Source organism: Caretta caretta, chromosome 14, assembly GCF_965140235.1.
Source record: "Caretta caretta isolate rCarCar2 chromosome 14, rCarCar1.hap1, whole genome shotgun sequence".
NCBI classification, from domain to species: Eukaryota; Metazoa; Chordata; order Testudines; family Cheloniidae; genus Caretta; species Caretta caretta.
In genome coordinates, this window is record NC_134219.1 from 27,175,435 (window position 1) to 27,201,545 (window position 26,111).

Sequence of the window (26,111 nt, forward strand, 5' to 3'; positions counted from 1 at the left end):
GCTGATGATAGGATTTGATCCAACAGCAGCTCCTTGAGGTAGAGGTAAAGAAGACAGTACTTTTGCATTTCAGAGTTATTGCTGAGTCACTTGGCAGGAATTTGTCTCTGTAGAGCCCTTTAACAATTCTAAACATGGATAGACTTTCCACATTACATAAATGTAAAGAGACTGTACAGTGCCTTCCCTTAGAACAGTCACATAGCTGTGCTTCGCATAGATCACACAGAGAAGCCTTTAGAGACGCTGGAGTACTTAGGGATGGGAAAGGGAGGAACAAAAAGCCATTGCAAGAGGTAAACAGTTGTTCTCTGCAAATAGCCAAAGGTATTTACCAGGACCGTACTGTTAGACATGTACTGTATAAAACCCCTGGAGTGTGTTTTCCATTGCAGTGCTGCTCTTTAGAGAATTGTTCCCATTTCATGATATGATGCGAGAGAGACCTTTAAAATATTATTTTAAATATAAAATTTAGCCCCCTAGAATCCCTGTGATAGAGGAAAAGTTGAGTGAGGGGAAAAAGGAGAAAAAGGACAAGTTGGAAGAGATAACTGAAGAAGGGGTTGTTGGCACAGTGAAGAGCTGGAGCCTGCAAAAGCCTATGAGCACTGAGCAGTCCCATTGATTTTGCTGGGGCTATTGGTAGATGATATACTGAGTACATATAGAACAATGTATTGTATAAATCTCTTGGATACCACAGTGATCAGCACGTCAAGACATAGATTAGAGTTTACAGCTGCAGTCTGCTTCCTTTCTGCAGCTTTGCCCCATATTTAATCTTACACTTTGTTTTGTTATTGCTCAGTAGCGGCGTGCACAGCCAAGCACTTCATTTGTTAATGTAGGTTTGCTCAGCAGTGCTATGCGCAGCCCAGCACCTCATTTATTATTGTAGGGTTGCTTAGCAGTGTGCACAGCCCAGAGATTGTGATCACTAGACTGTGCATTTTGGTGTTCAATTTTGGGATAACTCATCCAAGAACAATTGAACCCAGTGAATTTGGCAATATATCTGAGTATTTTCTCACCACATCTGATCGAGTCTCTACTTTCTATTGAGAGGAAGCAGTTTTCTTGTTGATGTTTTTACTGTCAAATCTTACTGCAAGAAACAAGGAAAAAGAAAAGGAGTACTTGTGGCACCTTAGAGACTAACCAATTTATTTGAGCATAAGCTTTTGTGAGCTACAGCTCACTTCATCGGATGTGAAAGTCATTCATAAGTATTAATTACTTTTTAAAACTCAGCTTTAAAAGAAACCCCAGGACTCCTCCATCCTCCACAATGGCTTTGAAAACAGCACTTATAACAACAACAAAGGACTTCTTTTTCCCAGTAGCTGAAGATCTGCTTACTGTGGTACAAACCTGTTTCTCCTCCCTTTGTTTAATGGAAACTTAAACTTGGAGAGTGGTCAGTTTGGATGAGCTATTGCCAGCAGGAGAGTGAGTTTATGTGTGTGTGTTCCGGGGGGGGGGGTGAGAAAGCCTGGGTCTGTGCTGGAAATGACCCACCTTGATTACCATGCACATTGTAGGGAGAGTGGTCACTTTGGATGAGCTATTACCAGCAGGAGAGTGAGTTTGTGTGTGTATGGGGGTGGGGGGTGGGGTGAGAAAACCTGGATTTATGCTGGAAATGGCCCACCTTGATTATCATGCACATTGTAGGGAGAGTGGTCACTTTGGATAAGCTATTACCAGCAGGAGAGTGAGTTTGTGTGTGTGGTTTTTGGAGGGGGGTGAGGGGGTGAGAGAACCTAGATTTGTGCAGGAAATGGCCCACCTTGATTATCATACACATTGTGAAGAGAGTGGTCACTTTGGATGGGCTATTACCAGCAGGAGAGTGAGTTTGTTTGGGGGGAGGGCGGGCGGAGGGTGAGAAAACCTGGATTTGTGCTGGAAATGGCCCAACTTGATGATCACTTTAGACAAGCTATTACCAGCAGGACAGTGGGGTGGGAGGAGGTATTGTTTCATATTCTCTGTGTGTATATAAAGTCTGCTGCAGTTTCCACAGTATGCATCCAATGAAGTGAGCTGTAGCTCACGAAAGCTCATGCTCAAATAAATTGGTTAGTCTCTAAGGTGCTACAAGTACTCCTTTTCTTTTTGCAAAAACAGACTAACACGGCTGCTACTCTGAAACCTGAAATTTGTCTGGATCCTGTCTGCCTCATCTGCATGTCCAAGTGCCCATCATTGTAGCTCTGACAGCAGTGAGGAGAATCTCACAGCAAGTTCCCTTCCGAATGAGGCCGTATCTGCACATGCGCTACAGTGACACAACTACATCACTGCAGCTAGGCCTCTGTAGCGCCACAGGGCAGACTCTTCCAAGAGCAACAGAAGGGGTTTTTCCATCCATATAGGATGTAAAGGAGTAGAGCAGCGGTAGCTAGGTCGATGGAAGAGTTCTTCTTCAGTACCACAGTGTGAAAGGGCAGAAACCCAGCAATGCATCTGCACTCAGAGGTCAGGAGTCCTGGGCAGAGTTCCAGTCCAGTGGTGAGTCTTGGGTGCTCCTGGTCATCTTCGGCACCAGTAACCTTTCCCCAGCAAACTCCTCTGGTGTCCTGTTCTGCCGCTCTCTGCAAAGCCACACAGAGCGACAACCTCCCCCCTTAACTATCTAACAGCGTCTCTCCTTATTCCAAATGCAAAGTCACAAGCTCCAATACTCACGGCCCCACACAGCTTGGGGCAGCAGTGATATTGGGTACAGCTCTGGTGTGTCCTTCTCAGGACATTCCTCCCTGGCAAAGTGCTCCTCTTGGTTCCTGTCCTGGGCTGTCCCTGATGGGCCGCTCTGTCCCTCCTGGGCTTTGGGCAGGTTCTCGGCTGCTTCACTCTGTGAGGGCCTGCTTGCTGCAGCCCTTCTGTCTGGAGTCTCCCTCTCTCCCTGCTTCCCCCCCCCACCCAAAAAAAAAAAACCCCAAAAAACAAAAAATCCAGCACATCCTCTGCCTGGAACAATCAGCTCTTCCCCCCTCAGGACAAAGATTTAAAGGGTCCATGCTCTCTAAACCCCAAGGGGGTTACACAAGTAAAAGGTACTGTGTACATCATCTGAAACTAGATTGAACCAAGAAGCTTCCTACCTTGTTTTTCTGGTACCATGGTTTACCTCTTATCTCTTTGTTCTGAACACATGCATTTCAGGTATCAAAGAGCATGAAGGCACCTCCTAGGTTTGTACTAGGGTAGAACAATCACATCTCTTGTCCTCTTCCTTTGGGACATTGCAATTCAGGCCAGTGAGAGTAACTTCCTTTCTATTGCTATGATAAACCAGTCCTCTGTCCTGATTTTGTCAGCTTCCCTATTTGCTCAAGCCAAAACTTACTTCAGTGAATGCAAGGGGTTATGGGATACTTAGCATAAGTGAGCAGGTTTATGTAAAAATCATAGTCCATTTAGGCTATATAACTGCTGTAATATTTGTGCTTAATGCATACTAATAACTATATGGTGTGGGTAACACACACTATTAATATATGTATCTATGCTAGCCAGCATATATTAGTCAACAGATATGTACGCCCTGTCACAATTTCCATCTCTGCAATTTGTAAGGCGGCCACTTGAAGCACACTACATGTCTACACAACAAAGTGAAGTCTACTTCATGTAATTCAACATTGAGCCTCCAATTTAAGCAAGTTGATCTTGTGTGTCTACACTACGCTCATTGTGTCGGCAGAGTGCATCCTCACTAGCAGGCCTTGCATTGATGCACAGAGCACTGCTTTGTGGGTAGCTATCCCACAGTGCACATCGCCAAGTGGAATTTTGGGTTGGGCTTGCAATGCCTTATGGGACCAAACATTGGCGCGGGTGGTTATGGGAACATGGTGTTAGCCTCCCATGATGCACTTACCTCCCTCTCTCCCTCCCTCCATCCCTGAAATCAACTGCAGACAAACCAAGCCTTATTTGTGCCTTTTTTTGTAAGCTTGGGTTACCCACGTGGATGCCACAGCATGCTAAGCAGGGACACTGCTCAGCTGTACACCGTTGTTGTGAGCATTACAAACACCTCGCACTTTATCCTGCAGTATTTACACAGCTGATACAGGCACCGCCACAAGGAGCAATGTGATGCCATGCAAGCGCCCTGCTGGAAGACCTAGAGCGGAGCAATTCCGTTGCTGGCGACAGTCATGCATCACCTTGACACAGTTGTGCGCCGTTTCTGGGCCTGGGATACAAGCTCTGACTGGTAGGATCGCATTGTTATGCAGCTATGGGATGATGAGCAGTGGTTGCAGAACTTTCAAATGTGTAAGGCCACTTTCCAGGAACTGTGTGAAGAGCTTTCCCCAGCCCTGAAGTGCAGCAATACTAAAATGAGAGCTGCTCTGACCATTGAGATGCGAGTGGGGATTGCTCTGTGGAAGCTTGCAGCGCTAGACTGCTACCGGTCAATGGGGCATCAATTTGGAGTGGGTAAATCTACTGTGGGATCTGTTGTGATCAAAGTTTGCAGGGCCATCAACAGACTTCTGCTAAGAAGGGTAGTGACGCTGAGCAAGGTGCAGGACATAGTCAATGGTTTTACCATGATGGGGTTCCCAACTGCAGTGGGGCAATAGGCAGAACGCATATCCCTATCTTGGCACCAGACCACCTTGCCAAAGAGTACATAAACCAAAAGGCGTACTTCTTAATGGTGTTGCCAGCGCTGGTGGATCATAGGGGCCGTTTCACCGACATCACTGTGGGATGGTCGGGGAAAGGTGCGTGACATGTGCATCGTTAGGAACACAGGTCTGTTCAGAAAGCTGCAAGCAGGCACTTTCTTTCAAGACTGCAAAATAACCATTGGTGATGTTGAAATGCCAGTCGTGATCCTGGGAGATCCAGCCTACCCCTTGTTCCCATGGCTCATGAACCCATACACAGGCAGCCTGGACAACAGTAAGAACTGGTTCAACCATAGGCTGAGCAAGTGCAGAATGGTGATGGAATGTGCCTTTAGACCTCTAAAAAGGTTGCTGGCATTGTTTGCTTACTACGTTAGACCTCAGTGAAAGTAATATCCCCGTTGTTATTGCTGCCTTCTGTGTGCTCCATAATATCTGTGAAACAAAGGGAGAAAAGTTTCTGCTGGGGTGGGGGGTTAAGGCAGATCGCCTGGCAGGCAATTTTGAGCAGCCAGACACCAGGGCAATAAGAACAGCATATCAAGGAGCTCTGCATCTCCATGAGACTTTGAAAACCAGTTTCAGCAATGAGCCAGAGTAATGTGACATTTATCTGTGTTCCTTACCAAACTGTCCCCTCCATTGCATTTTCTCCCCTGTAAACACCACCCTACCAACCACTGGCTGTTGAATGAAAAAATAACCTTTTCTCCTCAATCCATTAAGTTTTATTATACACACAGAGACAGCAAAGAAAAGTAAGACAACCTGGGGCAAAAGCGCTGATAATACTGTGGTGGGAGAAACAAGGACAGCTGGCTTACAGATGCACTGCAATAACTATCAAAGGTCTGGGAATGGGCACCTTCTGGTCCTTGTACCCTCCCCTAGTGTTAAGTGCAAGGGATACCGAATTCCCCCTCCCCCACATCATAGGACATTTCGAGGAGGTGGATGTAGAACTGGGCGATGATGGCAGCAGGTTCAGCATAGGCTGCAGCATCCAGCTGCCTTTCTTGAACCTCAGCCAGAGGCCTCAACATGTCTGATTGCTCCTTCATAGCATCTCTTCCTGCATGGCACACTCTTGTTCCCTGTTCTCCTGTCTTCCCTGTCCATGTCCAGGTTCTCAGACAGTGTAATCCTCCATGCTCTGAGCTCTGTCTTGTCACTCTGGAGGCATGCATTAACTCATTGAACATGTCCTCCCGAGTCTTCTTTTTTGCGCCTTCTAATCTGGGAACGTCTCTGTCCCAGTGTGCGTCAACAGACAGGTTTTTGGCTGCAAGGAATGCAGAGCACCAGGATAGCATTGACAGTGCATAGATTGTTTCTGGTGCAAGGTTAATTTTTTTCTTAAAAAAAACCACCCCTCAATACACTTCACTGCAAGCCAAAATGTAATCACAACCACCGGCTACTGCAAGAGTCAGTTTGCTGCTCCAGCCATGGTGAGTAAGGCCACGAGGCATGGGCAAGAGGTCTTGTGCTGCTGCTTTTGTGAAGACATCCTTGGGATCCCTTTCCCCTAGCAACCTGAGGAGAGGCACCAGTGTAAAGCCCCCTAAATAGTTTGTTTTTTACAAAAGCAGCACCGGGTTGGGGGGGGCAAGGGAGACAAACAGGAAGCTCCCCCCCCCTTTTTTTCAATGCTGCTTGCAATACACTGTGATCTCTTCCAACCACAACCATGGCACGTTTGGGAAAGCATCGTTGTGTGACCCAAATTTCACCAACGGGGTGGATTACTTGTTGAATTGTTTGCGATTTAAGGGCTAGCATTGAAAACTTCCCCCGTTTCCCCTTGGTGACCCTATGCAATTTCACTCTCCTGAGAGTAACAGAGCAAATGCTGCAAGCATCTGGGTAGAGACCTGGTCCTTATGCTACAATGCTGTGTGCTGCAATGATGCCAGCAGAGGTAATACTGGAGTGGCATGGGAAAGTGCCCTACCATGGTGGACGAAATAAGGCAGCCCTTCCCAGAAGCATCCTGCAAAGGATTGCAGAGTACCTTCATGAAAGCTTCCTAGAGATCTCCATGGAGGATTCCCGGGCCGTCCCCGTGCACATAAAGAGTCTTTTTTCGGAGAGCGCCCTCTGCACGGCTGGAGTGGCCACTGATACCCACTACACCTACTTTTTTGTTGAGATTAAACATACAGAATAGTAGCATGTAACCCCTACAGTTTGATTAGCAATGTGCACTCATCAGGCGTGTCTTCCCCAGCATCACGCTCTGCTGCCAACAAGTCCTGTGAAGGGATGGGCTCCAGGATTAAAAACAGTTCTTGGCTGTCAGGGAGAGTGGATCCTCCACTTGCCTGCCTCACATTCTCCTCCTCCTCTTTCTTGTCAGCAATGTCCTCCTCGAGGTTACCCAGGGCTCCTGGGAGGTATCCACAGAGCGTTTTGGGGTAGTGATGGGGTTGCCCCCGAGAATCGCATGCAACTCCTCATAAAAGTGATGTGTCTGTGGGGCAGAACCAGAGTGACTGTTTGCCTCCCTTGTCTTCTGGTACGCTTGCCGAAGCTCCTTTATTTTCACACGGCACTGCTGCGTGTCCCTAGTGTAGCCCTTCTCCCCCATGCCCTGCACAATCTTGACAGAGCTGTCAGCGTTTCTTCTGCTGGATCAGAGCGGTGTCTGCACAGACTCTTCTCCCCAAACAGCAGTAAGATCCGCCACCTCCTGTGTACTCCATGTGATTATTCCCCTCTATTAGGCACTGGTGAGGCCACATCTGGAGTACTGTGTCCAGTTTTGGGCCTCCCACTACAGAAAGGATGTGGACAAATTGGACAGAGTCCAACAGAGGGTAACAAAAATGAATAGGGTGCTGGGGCACATGACTTATGAGGAGAGGCTGAGGGAACTGGGCTTATTTAGTTGGGGATTGGTCCTGCTTTGAGCAGGGGGTTGGACTAGATGACCTCCTGAGGTCCCTTCCAACCCTGATATTCTATGATTCTGTGATTTAGTCTGCAGAAAAGAAGCGTGAAGGAGGATTTGATAGCAGTCTTCCACTGCCTGAAGGGGGGTTCCAAAGAGGATGAACCTCGGCTGTTCTCAGTGGTGACAGATGACAGAAAAGGAGCAATGGTCTCAAATTGCAGTGGGGGAGGTCTAGGTTGGATATTAGGAAAACCTATTTCAGTAGGAGCGTGGTGAAGCACTGGAATGGGTTACCTAGGGTGGTGGTGGAATCTCCATCCTTAGAGGTTTTTAAGGCCCGGCTTGACAAAGCCCTGGCTGGGATGGTTTAGTTGGGGATTGGTTCTGCTTTGAGAAGGGGATTGGACTAGATGACCTCCTGAGGTCTCTTCCAACCCTAATTTTCGATGATTCTAGATTAGGTATTCCTGAATAACTCCATGTATAGACATTCTTAATCCGGAATAAGAGCACCTTGTTCCTGTTACACTTAATCTGCTTTCAAAGTGGATTAAACTAAAGAGGAACAAGGTGCTCTTAATAAGAGTATTTACACATGGGAATAAGAATATTCACACATGGGATTTTCCATTATAGTTATTGCATTTTGCATTTACACCCCACCTCAATCGAAATTAATTTTCAAGTGTAGACAAGTCGTAAAAGACAAGCCTGCTACGTTTTATTGCTCTAACCCTTGGCCTTCCTTGCACTTTCTTAGTTGCTGTTAATTGCTGTGCAATAGCCGCTTGGAAACTGCTCTTGGTGGGCACCTACATGAAGCCTCGTTGACTTCAGAGTGGCCTGTAGAGCATTTGGCAGGACTGGGGCTTTCATTTGAATGCTCTTTGGGCACATGTAAAGCATCCTGTGCAGTAGGAATAACAAAAAAATGTGATTCTGTCAAACACCAAAGGAACCACGTGTGTCTGAGGTGATGTGCAATTTGTAAAACCCTCAGTGCTGTTGCCTGTTGCTTGTGGTTCTGTTTATTCTTTAGAAGTTTGCAGATTTCTTTGCATCTTTGTTCCATTGTTTCATTATGTCGAGGATGGCATAACTGCTTCATGTTTACTTATTCTCACCTAACAATTAGAGATACAGGTTCATTGCACTGGATGGCAGTTGCCAGAATCTGGCTGCTTTCATTTTTTTGAAAATGGGTACCATATTTGCTTTCATCCAAGCTGTCACTACCTCTTTGTCTTTCCAAATATTATTGTCTATAATTCAGCAAATTCAACAGCTACTTCTCTTGCAGTCAGATGCATGTCATCTAGACTTGCTGCTTTGGATGCGCACAAATTTCACTCACTTGCTTATCAATTCACAAGCATTTAATTGTTTTTTACCTGCCCTGTCTGATAGGCCTTTTGCTTGGTTTTTGCAGATAAACTGCGTGACTTTTCCACACCCAGACACAATGCAAGAACAGCAGTTGCTGAAACCCACTGAATGGAGCTACTGTGATTATTTCTGGGTAAGTAGGCAGCCAGCCACGTGCCACACGCTGCAGCGTCTGAGTTTCAGGAAGAGCGGAACAAATTGCTAGGTTTGTGTTAGAGAGCAAATCAGGATTCAGTGTGGCAAGGCGCTGAAAAAGACACACTGCAGCAAGGAGCAGCACCAACTCTGCTGCGTTACTTCTGCAGGGCCTTTAATAAAGCACACAGCACAGCATGGTGCTCGAGGTGCTCTCCAGAACAAAGAGAAAACAAGGGAAAGGCTCAAGGGAGGGACCACAGCTCCTGCTGGGAGAGTGGAGTGTTTGTTAGCCTCAGCCCCAACAACCAGAGCAGGGTGCACTGAGGAGAGAGGGAGCAGCTAAGTGCTGATGTAACTCCGACAGACTCTGGTCATCAGCAGGCGGGATTGAACCTGGGACCTCTGGAGCTTAGTGCATGAGACTCTACCTCATGAGCTAAAAGCTGTATGGCTGTTGGCTAAGGCTGTAGAGCAGACTCATTAATCACTCTCTAAGTGGCCGCAGTGCCACTAGATGGGACAGAGCACCGCACCCAGGAGGTGTCTGGGTTACAGAGACAGTCTGAGAGGGCAGGAAAAGCTCCAGCTGGATGGGCAGGTAGGGTGGGCAGAGAAAAGTCCAAACTCCGGTGAGAGGAGTCAGAGGAGTCTCAGTCAATCAGAAAACTGGATGCACGGCAGCAACAGCAAGGAGCCCCAGAAAGGAGGGAGCAAGACACACACTGCAGGCAGAGAAAATAGCTACTTTAATGGTAAAGAAACAGCAGGAAACCCCTAAAAGAATGCTTCTGTAGACGCACAGTAATTCTTGTGGCGGGAGATGGGTCAGCATCTCCTGTAACCCTTCTAGTGAACTGAAACTTTGCTGATACATCAGCCTGGCCAAAGGGGATAAGCCATTTTGAGTAGTTTCATGTTGTATCAGGACTTGCTAAAAGTTATGATGAGCACCAGGATAGGGACTGATCCTGCAGCTGTTTCCATGCTGGCAGACTGCACCTTTGCCAAACCAGTTGCAGAACTGGGGCCATCATCTCCTCGTCTGTACTATGGGAGATGAGGCGGATCACACACTGCTGATGTCAAGCCCAAGGCCAGAAAAGAAGAACGTGTGGAAAATACTGAAGACACTGACATCTGTTGCACAGGGGATGCCGAGCAGCCCCCCGCCCCCGAACATTACCTGGGAATCATCTGGATGTAAATCTTAGTGTACTGCAGACCTGTAGAGAACAAAGCCAGAGTCACTCCAGCTGAAGACTTGGGGACAAGAACCAAAGAATGGAAAACATGTCTAGCTTGCCATACCCTCCCTGTCTCTGTCTTCCCCCATCCCCAACAATCTTGGGAAATGGTGCCAGCCTGAGGATATGAATGCCAGAATGCAGGAGATGTACAGCTGGTCAGATAGCTTCTGTCAGAAAATGCTGGCTTAACCAAATCCAAATGTTTTCCGGTTGCGAATCAATTTCATCCTAATTTTCAGTTGGAAATTATCAAAATGTTTGATTTGATTTTATCGTTTTACTTTTATGATGGAACAGAATAGCTGAAATGATAAATGATATGTTTCAGAATATTTCATTTAATGAAAAATTCAGAGACTTTGACTTTGGGTCCCCACTTGGGGCAAAACTAAATTTCAAAGATCTCAGCATTTCCTGTGGGATGGAAATTCCATTATTTGACGTGCTCCGACAAAGAGTGTCCTTATTCACCATTATTCAGAGCTTCAAAGTGGCATATGGCATAACAGAGCTCAAGGTGATGCCCACCTGAGAGCAGCCATTGCCTGAGGACACCCATGCTCAGAACCATGTACAGAACCACAGAAAGAGATTGCCCAGCAGATTTAGTAACAGGGCTGCCAATGGCTGACAGTGGTGTAGCTCAAATGGCAAGGAGCCAGAGAAAGATACCCCCAACATGACGAATGACAGAGAGGTCTCTCCTGGTCAGTGAGAGAAGCTATCACTGGTGTCCAAATAACAGACACTGAAAGCTCTAAATAACTGAGAACTTCTTCACTTACCTTCCAGATTTGTTTCCCGGAAGTGCTAGATGCAAGTCATGTAGCTTATAGGTTAGTGTCTGACATTTGTGCACTTTACTGCACATTGCTATCACAGCAAGGCAATTTCAGCAACACACATTCAGAGCACCCTAGACACATGCCCTGCTTGAGAGGAACCTCTTCCCAAGTATTATGTGCCTGACTGCGAAGGGAGTATAAGTATGGAAAGGGTCTGACATGGCAATACATTCTTTTATGAGCCTATGAATAAGACACAAAATGTGGTTCCTTGCTCTTCTCTTGGTGATCTCATCCACAAACACCGCTTTGATGATCATCTTTACCTATCTATGGTATTTATCTGGCCTACATCACCACAGTATTTGAGTGCCTCACAATTTTTAATGTATTGATTCTCACATACTCCTGTTAGGTAGGGCAGTGCTGTTATCCCCATTATATATAGAGAGACTGAGGCCCAGAGACATTGAGGCCTGGTTTACACCTAAAATTTAGGTCAACCTAGATACATCCCTCAGGTGTGTGAAAAGTTCACACCCTGAGAAATGTAGTTTAACTTTGACATTGCTAGGTCAACACAAGAATTCTTCCATCGACCTAGCTACTGCCTTTCAATGGTATGGATTTACTACAGCGATGGAAAAACCCTTTCTGTCGCTGTAGCAAGTGTCTACATTATGGCGTACAGTGGCATAGCTGCAGTGGCATAGCTGTGCCACTGTAGCATCTGTAGTGTAGAAATACCCTAAGGTTGGACATTTTAAAGGGGCCTAAGGGAGGTAGGTCCAGATTTCTAAAGCTTTCTCCAAAGATGTTTACATCGATAGGAGTTAGGCACCTGGTGCTTTTGACAATTCCACAAGGTACCACTTCACATCTTTAGACACCTGAACACCTTTAAGAATATGGCCGTAGGGGTCTTGGCTAAAGTCATGCGCGGAGTCTGTGGCAGAGCAGATGGGAACTCACATCTCCAGCATCCAAGGCTAGCATTCAGCCCACATCCTCTCTTCATGCTGATGACTCACAGAGCTACTTCTCTGCTCTGGACCTAGCCAAAATGGAACTCCTGATTATCCCCCCGACAACACACACACAAGTCCTTCTTTCTTCCCCTTTTCTCTGTCATGATGGACAGCACCACTACCTTCTCTGTCATTCAAACTAGCAACCTTGCCTCTATCTTTGCTTCAGCCCTCTCTGTCGACCTACACGTCAGCCACGTCACTTGCCACTTCTTCCTGCACAGCTTCTCCAGGATCCGGCCTGTCGTCATGGCCAAAACTCTCATCCAAGTCCTGCTCATCTTGCTTTTTGATTACTGCAGTCTTTACTATATATGTGAGTACAGCATGCAGCACAGTGAGGCAAAAAGCATAGCAATTCTGAAAATATCCCCTATGCCTATGTGTCAGAGAGATGGGGGGAGGGTTATCACACTGGGTACATTCTATCAGGCACTGATGGATTAGATGGTGAGCAGAGGGGAGGAAGTCATTTAATGGTCTTCCGAGATGCATTTCAAAGTGTTTTTAATGTTCTGATCAGATGCTTAGATCCCAGGAGGAGGCTCCTGCGAAGAAAAGCAGCTGTTCCCACCCCTGGAATGCCCTCTTTTGGCAGCATTGCTGTAGTTAGGATTCTAGGAGCCTTGGCATGGCTTGTGTTCACGTCCTAGCTGCCATTTCTCTTCCAGGCTGATAAGAAGGATCCACAAGGGAACAACACAGTATCAGGGTTTGAAATTCTGCTCCAAAAGCAACTCAAGGGGAAACAAATGCAAAAAGAAATGGCAGAGTTTGTTCGAGAAAGGTAATTGGAAGCTTTCTGTTGAGTTTAATATTTCTTGTAATCACTTTATTTGCATGAATTGAACACATAGTCTGAACTCTGGAAGTTGTGCATATTTTATGAAACACATACAGATATTTAATTTCATCACTATCCATCCAAACTCTCCAGTCTTCACCAAAAAATGTTCTCCTTCAGTGCACCTATTAGCTTTAGACTTCCCATGTCTCTTTAAGGTTTGTGAGTCACTTAACTTGGTGGAATGAGGATAATCAATGGGATGCAATAATACCAGGGTACGGAACATATAAGAATGGCAGAATGGGTTGTACTGGTGGGGGAGTGGCACTATATGTGAAAGAAAGCATAGAGTCAAATAAAGTGAAAATCTTGAATGAATCAAACTGTATCATAGAATCTCTGTGGATAGAAATTCCATGCTTGAAATATAAGATTATTAGGTGCTAAAGGAGCATTCAAGGAAGATAAGGCCATTGCAAGAAGCTAAATTAATTCTTTGCAGCAGTCTTCACTTTAGAGGATGTGGGGGAGATTCCCACACCTGGGCCATTCTTTTTAGGTGACAAATCTGAGACACTGTCCCAGATTGAGGTGTCAATCAAGTGGATTTTGGAACAAATTGATAAATTAAACAGTAATGGGTCATCAGTACCAGATAGTATTCATCGAAGAGTTGTGAAGGAACTCAAATGTGAAGTTGCAGAACTACTAACTGTGATATATAAACTATTGCTTAAATCAGCCTCTATACCATATGTCTGGAGGATAGTTAATGGTAATGTCAATTTTTAAAAAGGTCGTCAGAGGCGATCCTGGCAATTATAGGTCAGTAAGCCTAACTTCTGTACCAGGCAAATTGGTTGAAACAGAACTATCAGACACACAGATAAACAGGATATGTTGGTGAAGAATAAACATGGTTATTGCAAAGGGAAATCATGCTTCACCAATCTATTCAAATTCTTTGAGGGGGTCAACAAGTACATGGACAATGGTGCTCCAGTTGATATAGTGTACTTGGACTTTTAGAAAACCTTTGACAAAGGCTCTTAAACAAAGGCTCTTAAGCAAAGTAAGTAGTCATGGGATAAGAGGGAAGGTCCTCTCATGGATCAGTAACTGGTTAAAAGATAGGAATCAACAGGTAGAAATAAATGGTCAGTTTTCACAATGGAGAGAGGTAAATAGCAGGGTCCACTAAGGACCTGTAATGGGATGAATGCTTTTGAACATAATCATAAATGATCTGGAAAAGGGGGTGAACAGCTAGGTGGCAAAATTTACAGACAATACAAAATTACTCAAGAAATTTAAGTCCAAGCTGAATGTGAAGAGATACAAAGTGCTCTTATTAAACTGGGTGGCTGGGCCACAAAATGGCAGATGAAATTAAATGCTGGTGAGTGCAAAGTAATGCACACTGGGAAAAAATATGTTACGACTCAAGAAAGAATTGGAGTCTGAAAACATCCACTTAATGTGCAACTGCAGTCAAAAAAAGCGAACAGAATGTTAGGAACCATTTGAAAAGTGATAGATGATAAAACAGAAGATTTTATAATGCTCCCATGCTCTGGGTGTCCCTAAACCTCTGACTGACAGAAGCTGGGACTGGACAACAGGGAATGGGATCACACAGTAATTGCCCTGTTCTGTTCATTTCCTCTGAAGCATCTGGCATTGGCCACTGTCAGAAGACAGGCTACTGGACTAGATGGACCATTGGTCTGACCCAGTATGGCGATTCATATGTTCTTCTAATACCACTATGTAAATCCATAGTACCGCACACCTTGAATACGGCACATAGTTCTGGTTGCCCTACCTCAAAAAAGATATATTAGAATTGGAAAAAGTATGGCGAAAGGCAACAAAAATTATTAGGGGTATGGAAAAACTTCCATACGAGGAGAGATTAAAAAGACTGGGACTATTCATTTTAGACTAAGGGGGGGTATGTTAGAGGTCTATAAAATCATGAATGATATGGAGAATATGAATAGAGAAGTGTTATTTAGCCCTTCCCTAATACAAGAACCTTATGAAATTAAGAGGCAACAGGTTTGAAACAAAGTACTTCTTTACACAATACACAGTCAACCTTTGGAACTCTCTGCCAGGGGATGTTTTTAATGCCAAAAGTATAATTGGGTTCAGAAAAGAATTAGGTAAGTTCATGGAGCATACCTCCATCAATGGCTATGAGCCAGGATGGTCAGGGATGCAATCCCATGCTCTAGGTGTCCCTAGACCTCCAACTGTGAGAAGATGGGACTGGACAACAGGGGATGGATCACTCAGAATTGCCTCAGAAGCATCTGGCACTGTCCACTGTCAGAACATAGGATACTGGGCTAGCTTAATCATTGGTTTGCCCCAGTATGGCCATTCTTATGGGTCAACAATATCTTTCATCAGTGAGTTCCACAGGTTGATTATAATAGGAGATAAAAAGAAACATTCATGAGTAAGGCCCCACTGGAAAATCTGATGATTTACTTTGCCGTGTAGTGATTCCTTCCATATTTAATATATTTTCACTGCTGTCTGTTTTCTGTAGGATAAAGATTGAGGAAGAATATGCCAAGAACTTGTCCAAACTGTCTCAGAACTCATTGGCTGCTCAAGAAGAAGGGTAAGGAGCCTTTGCACAAAAGGCATTTCCCCTAACTTAGGCACATGCTCTTCTCTTGAGGAGAGCAATGGGTAATTCGGCCTATTATCCTGGCTCTATTGGGGCGGGGGGTAGAACCTTCTGGAGCAGTAGTCCATTGATTGACAGGATCAGTATGTTTTTAAGAGCAATTGTGCAAAATGTAAAAAATTCTAATCATTTGTATTTAATATTATAGCTGTTCTAAACTACAGCAATACTTGGGATTCAGCACATGGCAGCGCTGCATTGCTGGAATCACAGAGGGATCTGTGCATTAAATGAAGTTGCTGATTACTGACCCTCAGGGGGCCCAGTAGCATCAGGAGAGAGGGAGATGCAACAGTATCTTCTAATCCTGAGTTCTTTCCTCCAGTGGAGCAAAAGGAGAGACCCTCTCTCCTTTGCACTGCGTCTGCCCTGGGGAGGAGGTAGGAGGCCCAGGAGTGATATGCCGAAGAAGGCAGGGGAGGGCTCGTGTACACTGCTTTAGTTTTCCTGCACTAGCACATTTCTGTGCCATTAACAGAAATCACCGATGTGGAGGCCCCGTCACTAGACGCGTTCAAGAGAAGACTAGGAGAATCTTTTGGGAGCTAGAATATAGGGGTGCTAGGAGTTGGTTTCACGATTAATGGTCTATATTAAAAATCCTTATACTATAATTCATTTAATAAACAAAAACCATTTAAAAGGGTTTAAAGTAGGGCTGTTGATTAATCGCAGTTAACTCACATAATTAACTCAAAAAAATTAATCGCAATTAAAAAATGAATCGCGATTAATCGCACTGTTAAAAAGTAGAATACCAATTGAAATTTATTAAATTTTTTTGGATGTTTTTCTACATTTTCAAATATATTGATTTCAATTATAACACAGTATACAAAGTAGACAGTTCTCACTTTACGTTGTTATTTTTTATTACAAATATTTGCACTGTAAAAATGGCAAGCAAAAGAAATAGTATTTTTCAATTCACCTCATACAAGTACTGTAGTGCAATCTCTTTATCATGAAAGTGCAACTTACAAATGTAGATTTTTTGTTACATAACTGCACTCAAAAACCAAACAATGTAAAACTTTAGAGCCTAAAAGTCCATTCAGTCCTACTTCTTGTTCAGTCAATCGCTAAGACAAACAAGTTTGTTTACATTTACGAGTGATGCTGCTGTCTGCTTCTTATTTACAATGTCACCTGAAAGTGAGAACAGGCATTCACATGGCACTTTTGTAGCTGGCATTGCAAAGTATTTATGTGCCAGACATGCTAAACATTCGTATGGCCCTTCATGCTTCGGCCACCATTCCAGAGGACATGCTTCCATGCTGATGATGGTCATTAAAAAACTAATGCGTTAATTAAATTTGTGACTGAACTCCTTGGTGGGGAGAATTGTGTGTCTCCTACTCTGTTTTACCCGCATTCTGCCATATATTTCATGTTATAGCAGTCTTGGATGATGACCCAGCACATGTTCATTTTAAGAACACTTTCACAGCAGATTTGACAAAAAGCAAAGAATGTACCAATGTGAGATTTCTAAAGATAGTTACAGCACTTGATCCAAGGTTTAAGAATCTGAAGTGCCTTCCAAAACCTGAGAGGTGTGGAGCATGCTTTCAGAAGTCTTAAAAGAGCGAGTCAGATGTGGAAACTACAGAACCCGAACCACCAAAAACGAAAATCAACCTTCTGCTGGTGGCATCTGACTCAGCTGATGAGAATGAGCACATGTTCATCTGCACTGCTTTGGATGGTTATCGAGCAAAACTCGTTATCCAGATGGACGCATGTCCCCTGGAATGGTGGTCGAAGCATGAAGGGACATATGAATCTTTAGCACATCTGGCACGTAAATATCTTGCAATGCCGGCTACAACAGCTCCATGAGAACACCTGTTCTCACTTTCAGGTAATATTGTAAACGAGAAGCGGGCAGCGTTATCTCCTGCAAATGTAAACAAACTGGTTTGTCTGAGCGATTGGCTGAACAAGAAGTAGGACTTGTAGGCTCTAAAGTTTTACATGTTTTATTTTTGAATGCAGTTATTGTTTTGTACATAATTCTATATATGTAAGTTCAACTTTCATGATAAAAAGTTTCCACTACAGTACTTGTATTAGGTGAATTGAAAAATACTATTAGAGTACTTTTCTTTTTTTACAGTGCAAATATTTGTAATCAAAAATAAATATAAAGTGAGCACTGTACACTTTGTACTCTGTGTTGTAAGTGAGATCAGTATATTTGAAAATATAGAAAATATCCAAAACTGTTTAAATAAATGGTATTCTATTATTGTTTAACAGTGCAATAAATCGTGCGATTAATCACGATTATTTTTTTTAATTGTGTGACTAATTGTGATTAATTTTTTTAATCGCTTGACAGCCCTTCTTTAAAGTTAGGTAAGCGTGACAGCCCCCCAGGCAAACACTTCAAAGAAAAGAAAGCCAAGTTGTGGGACATCTCTTATCTGTGTCTTAACATCACCCAGCACCTTTCTACTGTCAGTGAGAGATTCCACAGCTTCACAGAGAGCTTCCTTCTACATCCAGTGAAAGAAACACCTTTACACACCACACAGCAATCCCCTTCACTATATAAACATCACACCTTGACTACAAGCTGAGCAGCAGCTGCTCCTATTCAGCACTGCCATCTGTGTGCAGACTCAGTGTGTGGTGTGTGTTTCTGGGGGAAGTCTAAGGTTCTGTGCAGGTGGGGTTGGATTCTGTGGAGAGCATTGATGAGTTCATCTACCTAGGCTGCACACAGAGTTCAAATGGCTGCAGCAAACTGGATGTTCTTTGGTGAATAGGACTTGCCACCTCCAGTATGAAGTCCATGTCTCAATTATGGATGCAAAAATGCCTTTGTACTGAGGCAGAATTCATGATCTATCAAACTTCTGTACAACTTGTATTGCTATGCGGGTCAGAAATCTGGATCCTTCTTACAGGCAGACTTGGAGCAGCTAGAGGCATTCCTTAAAGGAAACATTTTTAGTTTATTTTTACTCATCTTCTGAATACTAGATTTACTTGAAATCCTCCAGAAATTCAGCCTTTACTCACAGATTAGGTGTTGTAAATTTGGGGAGGGTACACTTATCTTCATACAGAAACAAAAACAAATCCATAGATTGAATTCCTGCTTAAAATAAAAGATCAAATTCAGTGTTAAGTAAAGAGGAACTGCTGTGTCTCTCTATAGCACATTTAAGCACTGTTCATCTGTCAATCTTAAAACACTTTACAAAGGAGGGTGAGGATCTTTATCCCCATTTTACAGTTAGGGAGACTGAAACCTCTTGGCCTCTCTGTAGTTAAGGTTGTCACTGCATTTCTAATAAGGGGCTTTCAGCACTTCAGTCTCAACAAAATTCTCAGGAAATGTCCATTCAGAGCGCAGCTTGCCACATGTCAGCTGGGAGACAGGGCATAGTTTTTTCCAAACCCTGGGTGAATTGGCCTATTCTATTCCAAGATACAGAAAGTTGAAAAATTAGATATTTGTCCCATTTGGCAACGTCTTGTCACTACTTGTTTTTTGTTCCTATGATGTCTGAGAAATGTGAGGCCTAGAAATAATGAGGGATCATCTACAAAGGGCACTAGAGGGGTGTAAATTCTAGTGCGCACTAGCATATCTCCCACTAACTGACCTGTGTCGACCCTGCTGGCACAGACAAAAAGTTCCCTAGTGCATGTTAAAAAGTCCCACTTCAAACAGGGAACTTTTAGTGTGCACCAGCAGGGTCCACACAGGCCAGTTAGTGCACGACACACTAGTGCACTCTAGAATTTGTACCCCTCATTACAGACTAATGGATCATGTAGCAAGCCCTGATTGGTGGGGAAATTACTCCGGGGGAATTAATACTATCAGAAGTATGCTTGGTCCATACATTGTGGACTGCTGAGGTCTGGCCGAGGTTTGATAAGAGTATGAATGACTCAGCAAGTTCCTCAGATCCATGATTGGCTTCCAGATTCTGGTGGAGCTTCCCAGCACAGTGTGGGGCATACTGGATATTAGGAGTAATAAATAAAGTTCTCAAACCCTCACAAGTCTGCAGAGGGATCCAGCATAGCTCATTAATCCTGTGGCACTCCTAAACCTCCCAGAGACAGAACCAGTCATATGAAAGAACTTTAAGAAATCCATAGATGAAATATGGTAGAAAACTGGTTGCAATTCTAGCAAGCAGGAGACCAAGTGCAGTGAGGCGAAGTGGCCTCCCACTGACCCAGAGGGGGAGGGACCACTCACAGAGCCCTGGTGGTGGGTGGAGTCAGGCCCTGCTCACCCCTCCCACTGGCAGTCAGGGGGCAGGACAGGAAGTATAAAAGGCAGGTCTGGGAGCTCAGTTGGGCTGCAGCTGCTGAAGGGGCCAGACACCTCCTGCCCGCTTCCGAGCTGGGAGACTGCTGCGGACCCTGTGGCGCTGAGGACTGGTCGACGTTGCCGGGACTGCCGCTGGCCTTCTACCCGATGATCCAGAGGAACTCTTATGGACCCAGGTTCACTCCTGGGGGAGATAGGAAGTAGCCCAGGAGAACTAGACAACTGTCTGGTTAAGAGCTGGCCTGCGACAAGGTCTGTGTGTTGCAGGCAGATCCCCGCTGACCCAGTGGCGGACCCGCTCTGCCACTGTTAGGGCGCTGGGCTGGGATACAGTGGAGATGGGTGTTTTCACTGCCACCCCACCCTGGGGTGGCAGTACTCCCCCTCCTGTAAGCCAGAGGGCCTGCATCCGCCTACAGTCCGCCGAGTGAGGACACTAGGCGCTGCTCCTGCCCGAGCTCCCCTAGTCTGTGTTTGGGGTGCTCTAACTCCTTCCCAAGACCCCTAGCCTGCGGTTGGGTGCTCTACCCCATCCTGAGCCCGGAGGACTTGTTGCCCCACCCTGACTAAGGGTCTGGGCTCTGAACTATTTGTTTGCTACTCGGTCCTGAGTGTAGGCACAAGAACCAGACTCTGGAACTCCCCACCCTAAGGGCTCGGCTTACTAACTGTTTGTTTGCTGCTCGGCCCAGAGTACAGGTCCGAGCTACAGAACCCTCACTGCCCTGATTGCGGGCTAGAGACCCGAACTGCCTATCACTCTGCCCAAGCTGTCGACCAGAGCTACAGCCCGAGTGTGATTCAGCTAATTCCCCAACGCCTGCAATGTAATGAGGCTGAGTGGCCTTCCACTGACCCAGAGGGGGAGGGGTCACTGCTAACTCACTATACCAAGATATAGTGAATAACACAGCTGTCCTCTTGAGCCCACTAGCCAGGGCCAAGAGTTCATTTTTTACAAAAGCAAAGAGAAAAACAAACAGAAAAGTTAGAAAAATACAAGTGTTTATTCACAATGAGAGACGCTGGATTCAGGTTAAGCTGAACAAGGAAAACTTTATTTAACCCTGTGCACTGCTCCGTCCAGGTGGCTTCCAGCCTAAGTCCTCCACATTGCCTGTTTCTCTGATGTCCCCTTAATAACAGCCCCCGCAGGGAACAATGGCCCTCTGAGTCCAGTTCATGATACATCTTTTTTATTTAACAAACATTTTATATAAACATTACAAACCAACAATTGACTCCCACTCTGTGTCCCTTTGGCTGGAGGTTGCTAACCCATAACTGAGTTTGGGTATCGTCCAGACCCAGCTGGTTACACAATCTTTGATCTAGTTTGATCTCCTCAACAGGTGACCACTCCAGGAGTGATCTATTTCTGTTTCCTGGGTCCACTCACCAAGTCTAGCAAACTGTTTCTTTGTGGAGTCTCCTTGGCGGGTGGTTTTCTGACTCTCCATTCTGTGATGATCTCAGTATCTCTGCAGGCTTTCTAGGTGTTGTCTGCTGGCTCATAAGTGCCTCCTGTTCCTTCTGCCACTTGTCCCTCTTGCACAGACATCTCATATAACTTGGGTGCCATTGCATCCCTCACAAGGCCTTTAGTCCAGTTCTTCTAGTGTCTGTCTAATGGCTGATTTCTCACGGTAGATCCTTGGCTGACCTGTCATACTCTAATGCCTGCTTTCTCTTATTGTTGGCCATCTCTTCTCAGCCATATCTCCATCCGTCTGGCTTCAGCATGTCTCCCCTCATTGGTAGCAAGGTTTCGGTCCTTTGTCCCATCAGTGCCTGTGATGCACTGTTTGGCACCCCTGTGATGGGGTATTCCTGTGTGCCAAAAATGCTAATGAGGAATGCTAACCAGAAGAAACAACCTTGGGTAAAAGTCTTAGCTATTTGCACAGCTGATTCCACATTACCAGTTCTCTGTGGTTATGCTGGGGAGGAGGTGTGGTTGTCAAACTCCCATTTGCCTGCAAATTCCCTGAAATTTTCTGAGGCAAATTGGGGTCTGTTAGTGAATGCAGCATCCAGAATGCCGAAGTGCCAGTCACTGACTTGCTTCTTGTATCAGGCAGGGCACTGACATCCCAAAAGTTTAAGTAGTATCCCTTGTAATCAAGTACTGCTTTTCATTGAATATGTAAGTTCACTCTCACCTTTCCCATGGTGGGGCGGGCAGTTCATGTGGTAACAGTCTCTTTCGGCTGGTGGTTATGACACCCTTCTTTCAAGGAGAAGAGTTGTGTATTCATTCCTGGCTGGTAAACACACTCTTGAGTCCATCTCAGAGAGCTGTCAATGCCCGGGTGTGAGGCATGAATTTCTTGCACAGTATCCTATGTAATGAGGCAGCGACAACAGCTCTCTGGCCTCAAAATATGATTCCATCTTGCATACTCAGTTCATCGTTAATTTGAAAATATTAATCTGCTCCTACCATTACTTGGCTTTTTGCCTTCTGGGCACTCTGCTACTGTTGCTCTCTTGACTGCCTGTAATTGGAGGTCCCTTTCCATAGCCTCTTTCATTTCCATCATTTTCACTGTGGAAAGGGGACACTGTGCACTTCAGTGGTTTGCCTGGAGATGTGACAATGTTTTCAGCAGCAGGTGTCTTTAAGACAGAACTGAGGGCTATGAAGCAGACACGTAGCTAAACCACTTTTGTACACAGGGTTTCAGAGGTCTGCAGGCTCAGGGATTCTAAACATTGTGGATGGTAGAAGGTTTTAATGACTATACTTTTTCCATTAGCTAATGTGAGGGAATTCTATTGGGAGGGGGCTGTCCAGGTCTTTGTGTCTGAGATGTGAGAGGTGTGAAGTGGTACTACTGTCTTCATGCTGAGGGGACAGCAGTCTTATTGATTAAGCTGTAGTAGCTGGATGGTGCATACATCAGTATGTTGAGTATGATACAATGAAGGGCTGATAACAATATACACTGCACAAACGAAAGGTTGTCTCATGAATCCCGGTGGGGGCTATGCATGGGTACAACACTCGGATCAGGGCACTGACCAGTGATGCTTTGTGTTTTTCAGCACCCTAGGAGAGTCCTGGGCCCAGCTGAAGAAAAGTCTGGCGGATGAGGCAGAGGTTCATCTCAAATTTTCCTCTAAGGTAATCTGCAAGCTCCTCTGTTCACACAGAGCATTCTCCAGGAGTTTGGTAGTCGTCTAGCCTTTGGGGGATATTAATAAGGAAAATATGAACATACATAGGTAGTCCAAATGGTAAAATCTGAGAGCACTAAGGAAATCTGTGTGTTTGCCTTTGCTCTCTGCAAACACTGTTCTAACCCGTTAGACCCCACTCTGTTGCCAAAGCTGGGAACAGAACATAAGAGTCAGATGGGGGAATATTATTATTATCACCCTGTCCTACAGAGAGGGACGCTGACACCAAAAGGCAAAGGGGACCGATAGCCTCGGGGGTAGCAGCAGGATTCAAACTCACAGGCCAGTGCGTGGCCAGCTCATGTGCAGGGTTATTGGGGTGGGGGGGCAAGACACCTCCTGCCTCTTGCACACCTGGTGAGAGGGCTAGAAAACACTGCAGGCCATTTGCTAAGTGGAGCACACAGCCACCTCTGTCCAAGTATGTTGACAGTATGCGATTTCCCAAAGCAAAGGGAAGGAGGCAGAGCCATAGTCCCACTCCCTCCCTCCCTCCCACTCACTGTCGTCCGAGGCCACCTGCAGTGCGGGATGCACTGACCGCCTGTGTGGTCCCCAGCTCAGTGGAGAACTCAGGGTGTGAGTGTGATGCCTGTGCTGCGCCTGGGAGAGGCAGCTTCCTGCCACCTTCGAGCTGGGGTGGGGACCGGGACAGTCTTGTGGTAAGGCACAGGAGGTTTGGGTTTAATTCCTGGTCCCGCCACTGGCTCCCTGGGTCACTTGGTGTAAGTCACTCACTCTTTCTGGGCCTCAGTTCCCATCAGAAAATGGGGATAACAGCACTGTCCCCCCAGGGCATGGGCTGGGGAAATTCATTAATTGTGTCGGAGGCACTGTGACGGTGGCTGTTACAAGTATCTCTGTAGGAGATTAAAGGTTTCAGGCTTTCTGATGAGAGAGGATAGCAAGAGCCTAAGAATCTTGTGACCTTTGAGAAATTCCTCCTACGTTCCCTTAACTGACGGGCTGGGGTGGAGGCAGCTTTGCTCCAGGCTTTCTTTGGGAAGGGAAAGATCCCTAGCCCGTTCTGCCATCATGTTGCTCAAATTGCATCTCTGGCTAAGTATGAGCACTGCATTCTCGTCCATTGTGAACAAGCCTTCCAGGAGAAACAGCTAACTGCATCCAGCCATGTTATGCTCCCGATCAGTGCTTGGCTGTTATCACTTCCCAATGCCCCTTTCTATTGTCATTCCCAGCTCCAGAGTGAGGTGGAGAAACCACTGCTCAACTTCAGAGAGAACTTTAAGAAAGACATGAAGAAATATGACCATCACATTGCAGATTTACGGAAGCAGCTGGCTAGTCGCTACACAGCAGTAGAAAAGGTAAGAGCAGAGAATGAAGCAGAGTGAGCTTTGGTGGGATAATCTCCTCTGGGACACAAGAAAAAACTCATGGAATGCTTCTCTTCAGCTTCTAACTACACAGGAGAGGACTCTGCCAGAGGCGGAGTGTGATCTGCTGTGCTAAACTCCTAAAGTCTTGTTCTGTTCTGGTGATTCATAGGAAACCAGGGAAGCAGTGTCATGTCTGGAGATATTTGTGTTACATTGAATTATGTCTCTAACCCAACCCTTCTCACTCTCTAAGTTAATATATTGCTATGGCATTAGGTGAAAATATCCATCTTGATGCATGCTTTGCAGTCACATTAGTCAGACAGGGCCTGGCAGGGATGTCAATCTAACATGGGTTACCTAAGGTCACCAGCAAAGCCTCTGCCAGTTGTACACACACCTTCAGCAGACAGCTGAGGTCATGCCCCGTCCCCTGTTCTGCATTCCACCCCTTCTCCTGACTGACTCTCTGACTGGAGAAAAGGCAGGAAAAGCCAGGTGCCAGCACTGTTTGTGTCCTGTATGAAGCCAAAACACAATACTGCTGAATGATCCAGGTGTTGGTTGTTAAGTCCCCGCAGAGCATTCTCAGGAACCAAACTATATGCTGGAGTGCACATCACATGGCCTTCCCAGACAGCCAGGGACACAGCACATGGAAAACTGTCAGTCTGCACGGCTTACATGGAAAGCACTTTCCCCAGCTGTGCTAAGTTCTTTAGACTCGTATCTGAAGCAAACATTATCCAACCATTTATCCAGAGGGATAATTAAATCAATGGATTAGAAAACAAATGCAGAACCCCTGGGTGGCATCTGCTCAGCATGACACAGACAAAGCAGGTAGCCCTCTGCCAGGCTCCATTTCTATCAGCTTCAATGCCCTCTTATGGCCTAGCCAGCTAAGCCCAACACCAAATATTCCTCCCTCAAAATCTTTCAAAGCTGCAAAATTAACCCACCAATAATTGCCTGTGAAGTCGATGTAGAGAGCCATTATACCAGGGCTGGGATGTCTGTGTGTAACTCAACACATACACAAAAAGCAGCCTCCAAATTAGGTCAAAATCTCCAATATGTTACCGGAGGCAAGGGAGTGTTGGCCTGATTTTTAACTAAACAGGCAACAGCTTGTGCAAAACACGTCTACCTTGTGTGTTTAGGTAACCTCAACAACTGTGCGTACAGATAGGGTAAATGTATTCACAGGTGGCTAACATGATAATGTGTGCGTACAGTTTCCTCACCTGCATGTACAGCAGAAGTAATTACTGGTATACTCTCAAATTAGGTCTGTTAACATGATGGAACCATTTAAATCAAGGTGATTGATTTAAATCATTATTTAAAGCACTTGATTATTTTTAAAAAATTGTTAATTTAAATCAGATTAAGGCTTTGGAAAAACTAATTTAAAATTTTGTTACTGCAATTTCAGATTAAAATGTTTTAAAAAAGAAAAAGAAAACAGAAAAAAACGCTGAAATTCTATAACAATCAGAAAACTAAAGAAAAGTTCAAGACATCCACATTCACAATTGAAGCCTATAAAATAAGAACACAGTAGAGAACAAGCACCATGCAAATAAAAAAATCTGACCAACATATTAAAAATAAGGATTTGGATTTAAAAATCAGTTTTTAATCATGATTTTT

The 26,111-nt window shown here is 45.1% G+C and overlaps 1 protein-coding gene across 7 annotated transcripts in view; it reads left to right on the top strand.

Annotated features, from left to right (window-relative positions):
• The window catches only part of GAS7 (growth arrest specific 7), a 218,659-nt gene that overhangs the window by 164,169 nt on the left and 28,379 nt on the right, over nucleotides 1–26,111 (top strand). For all 7 annotated transcript variants that reach the window (XM_048818232.2, XM_048818234.2, XM_048818233.2 and 4 more), the window contains 5 exons: nucleotides 8,981–9,070; nucleotides 12,807–12,922; nucleotides 15,483–15,557; nucleotides 22,981–23,059; nucleotides 24,315–24,443. In XM_048818232.2, the coding sequence (XP_048674189.2) occupies nucleotides 8,981–9,070; nucleotides 12,807–12,922; nucleotides 15,483–15,557; nucleotides 22,981–23,059; nucleotides 24,315–24,443 (489 nt within the window). The remainder of the gene's footprint in view (nucleotides 1–8,980; nucleotides 9,071–12,806; nucleotides 12,923–15,482; nucleotides 15,558–22,980; nucleotides 23,060–24,314; nucleotides 24,444–26,111) is intronic.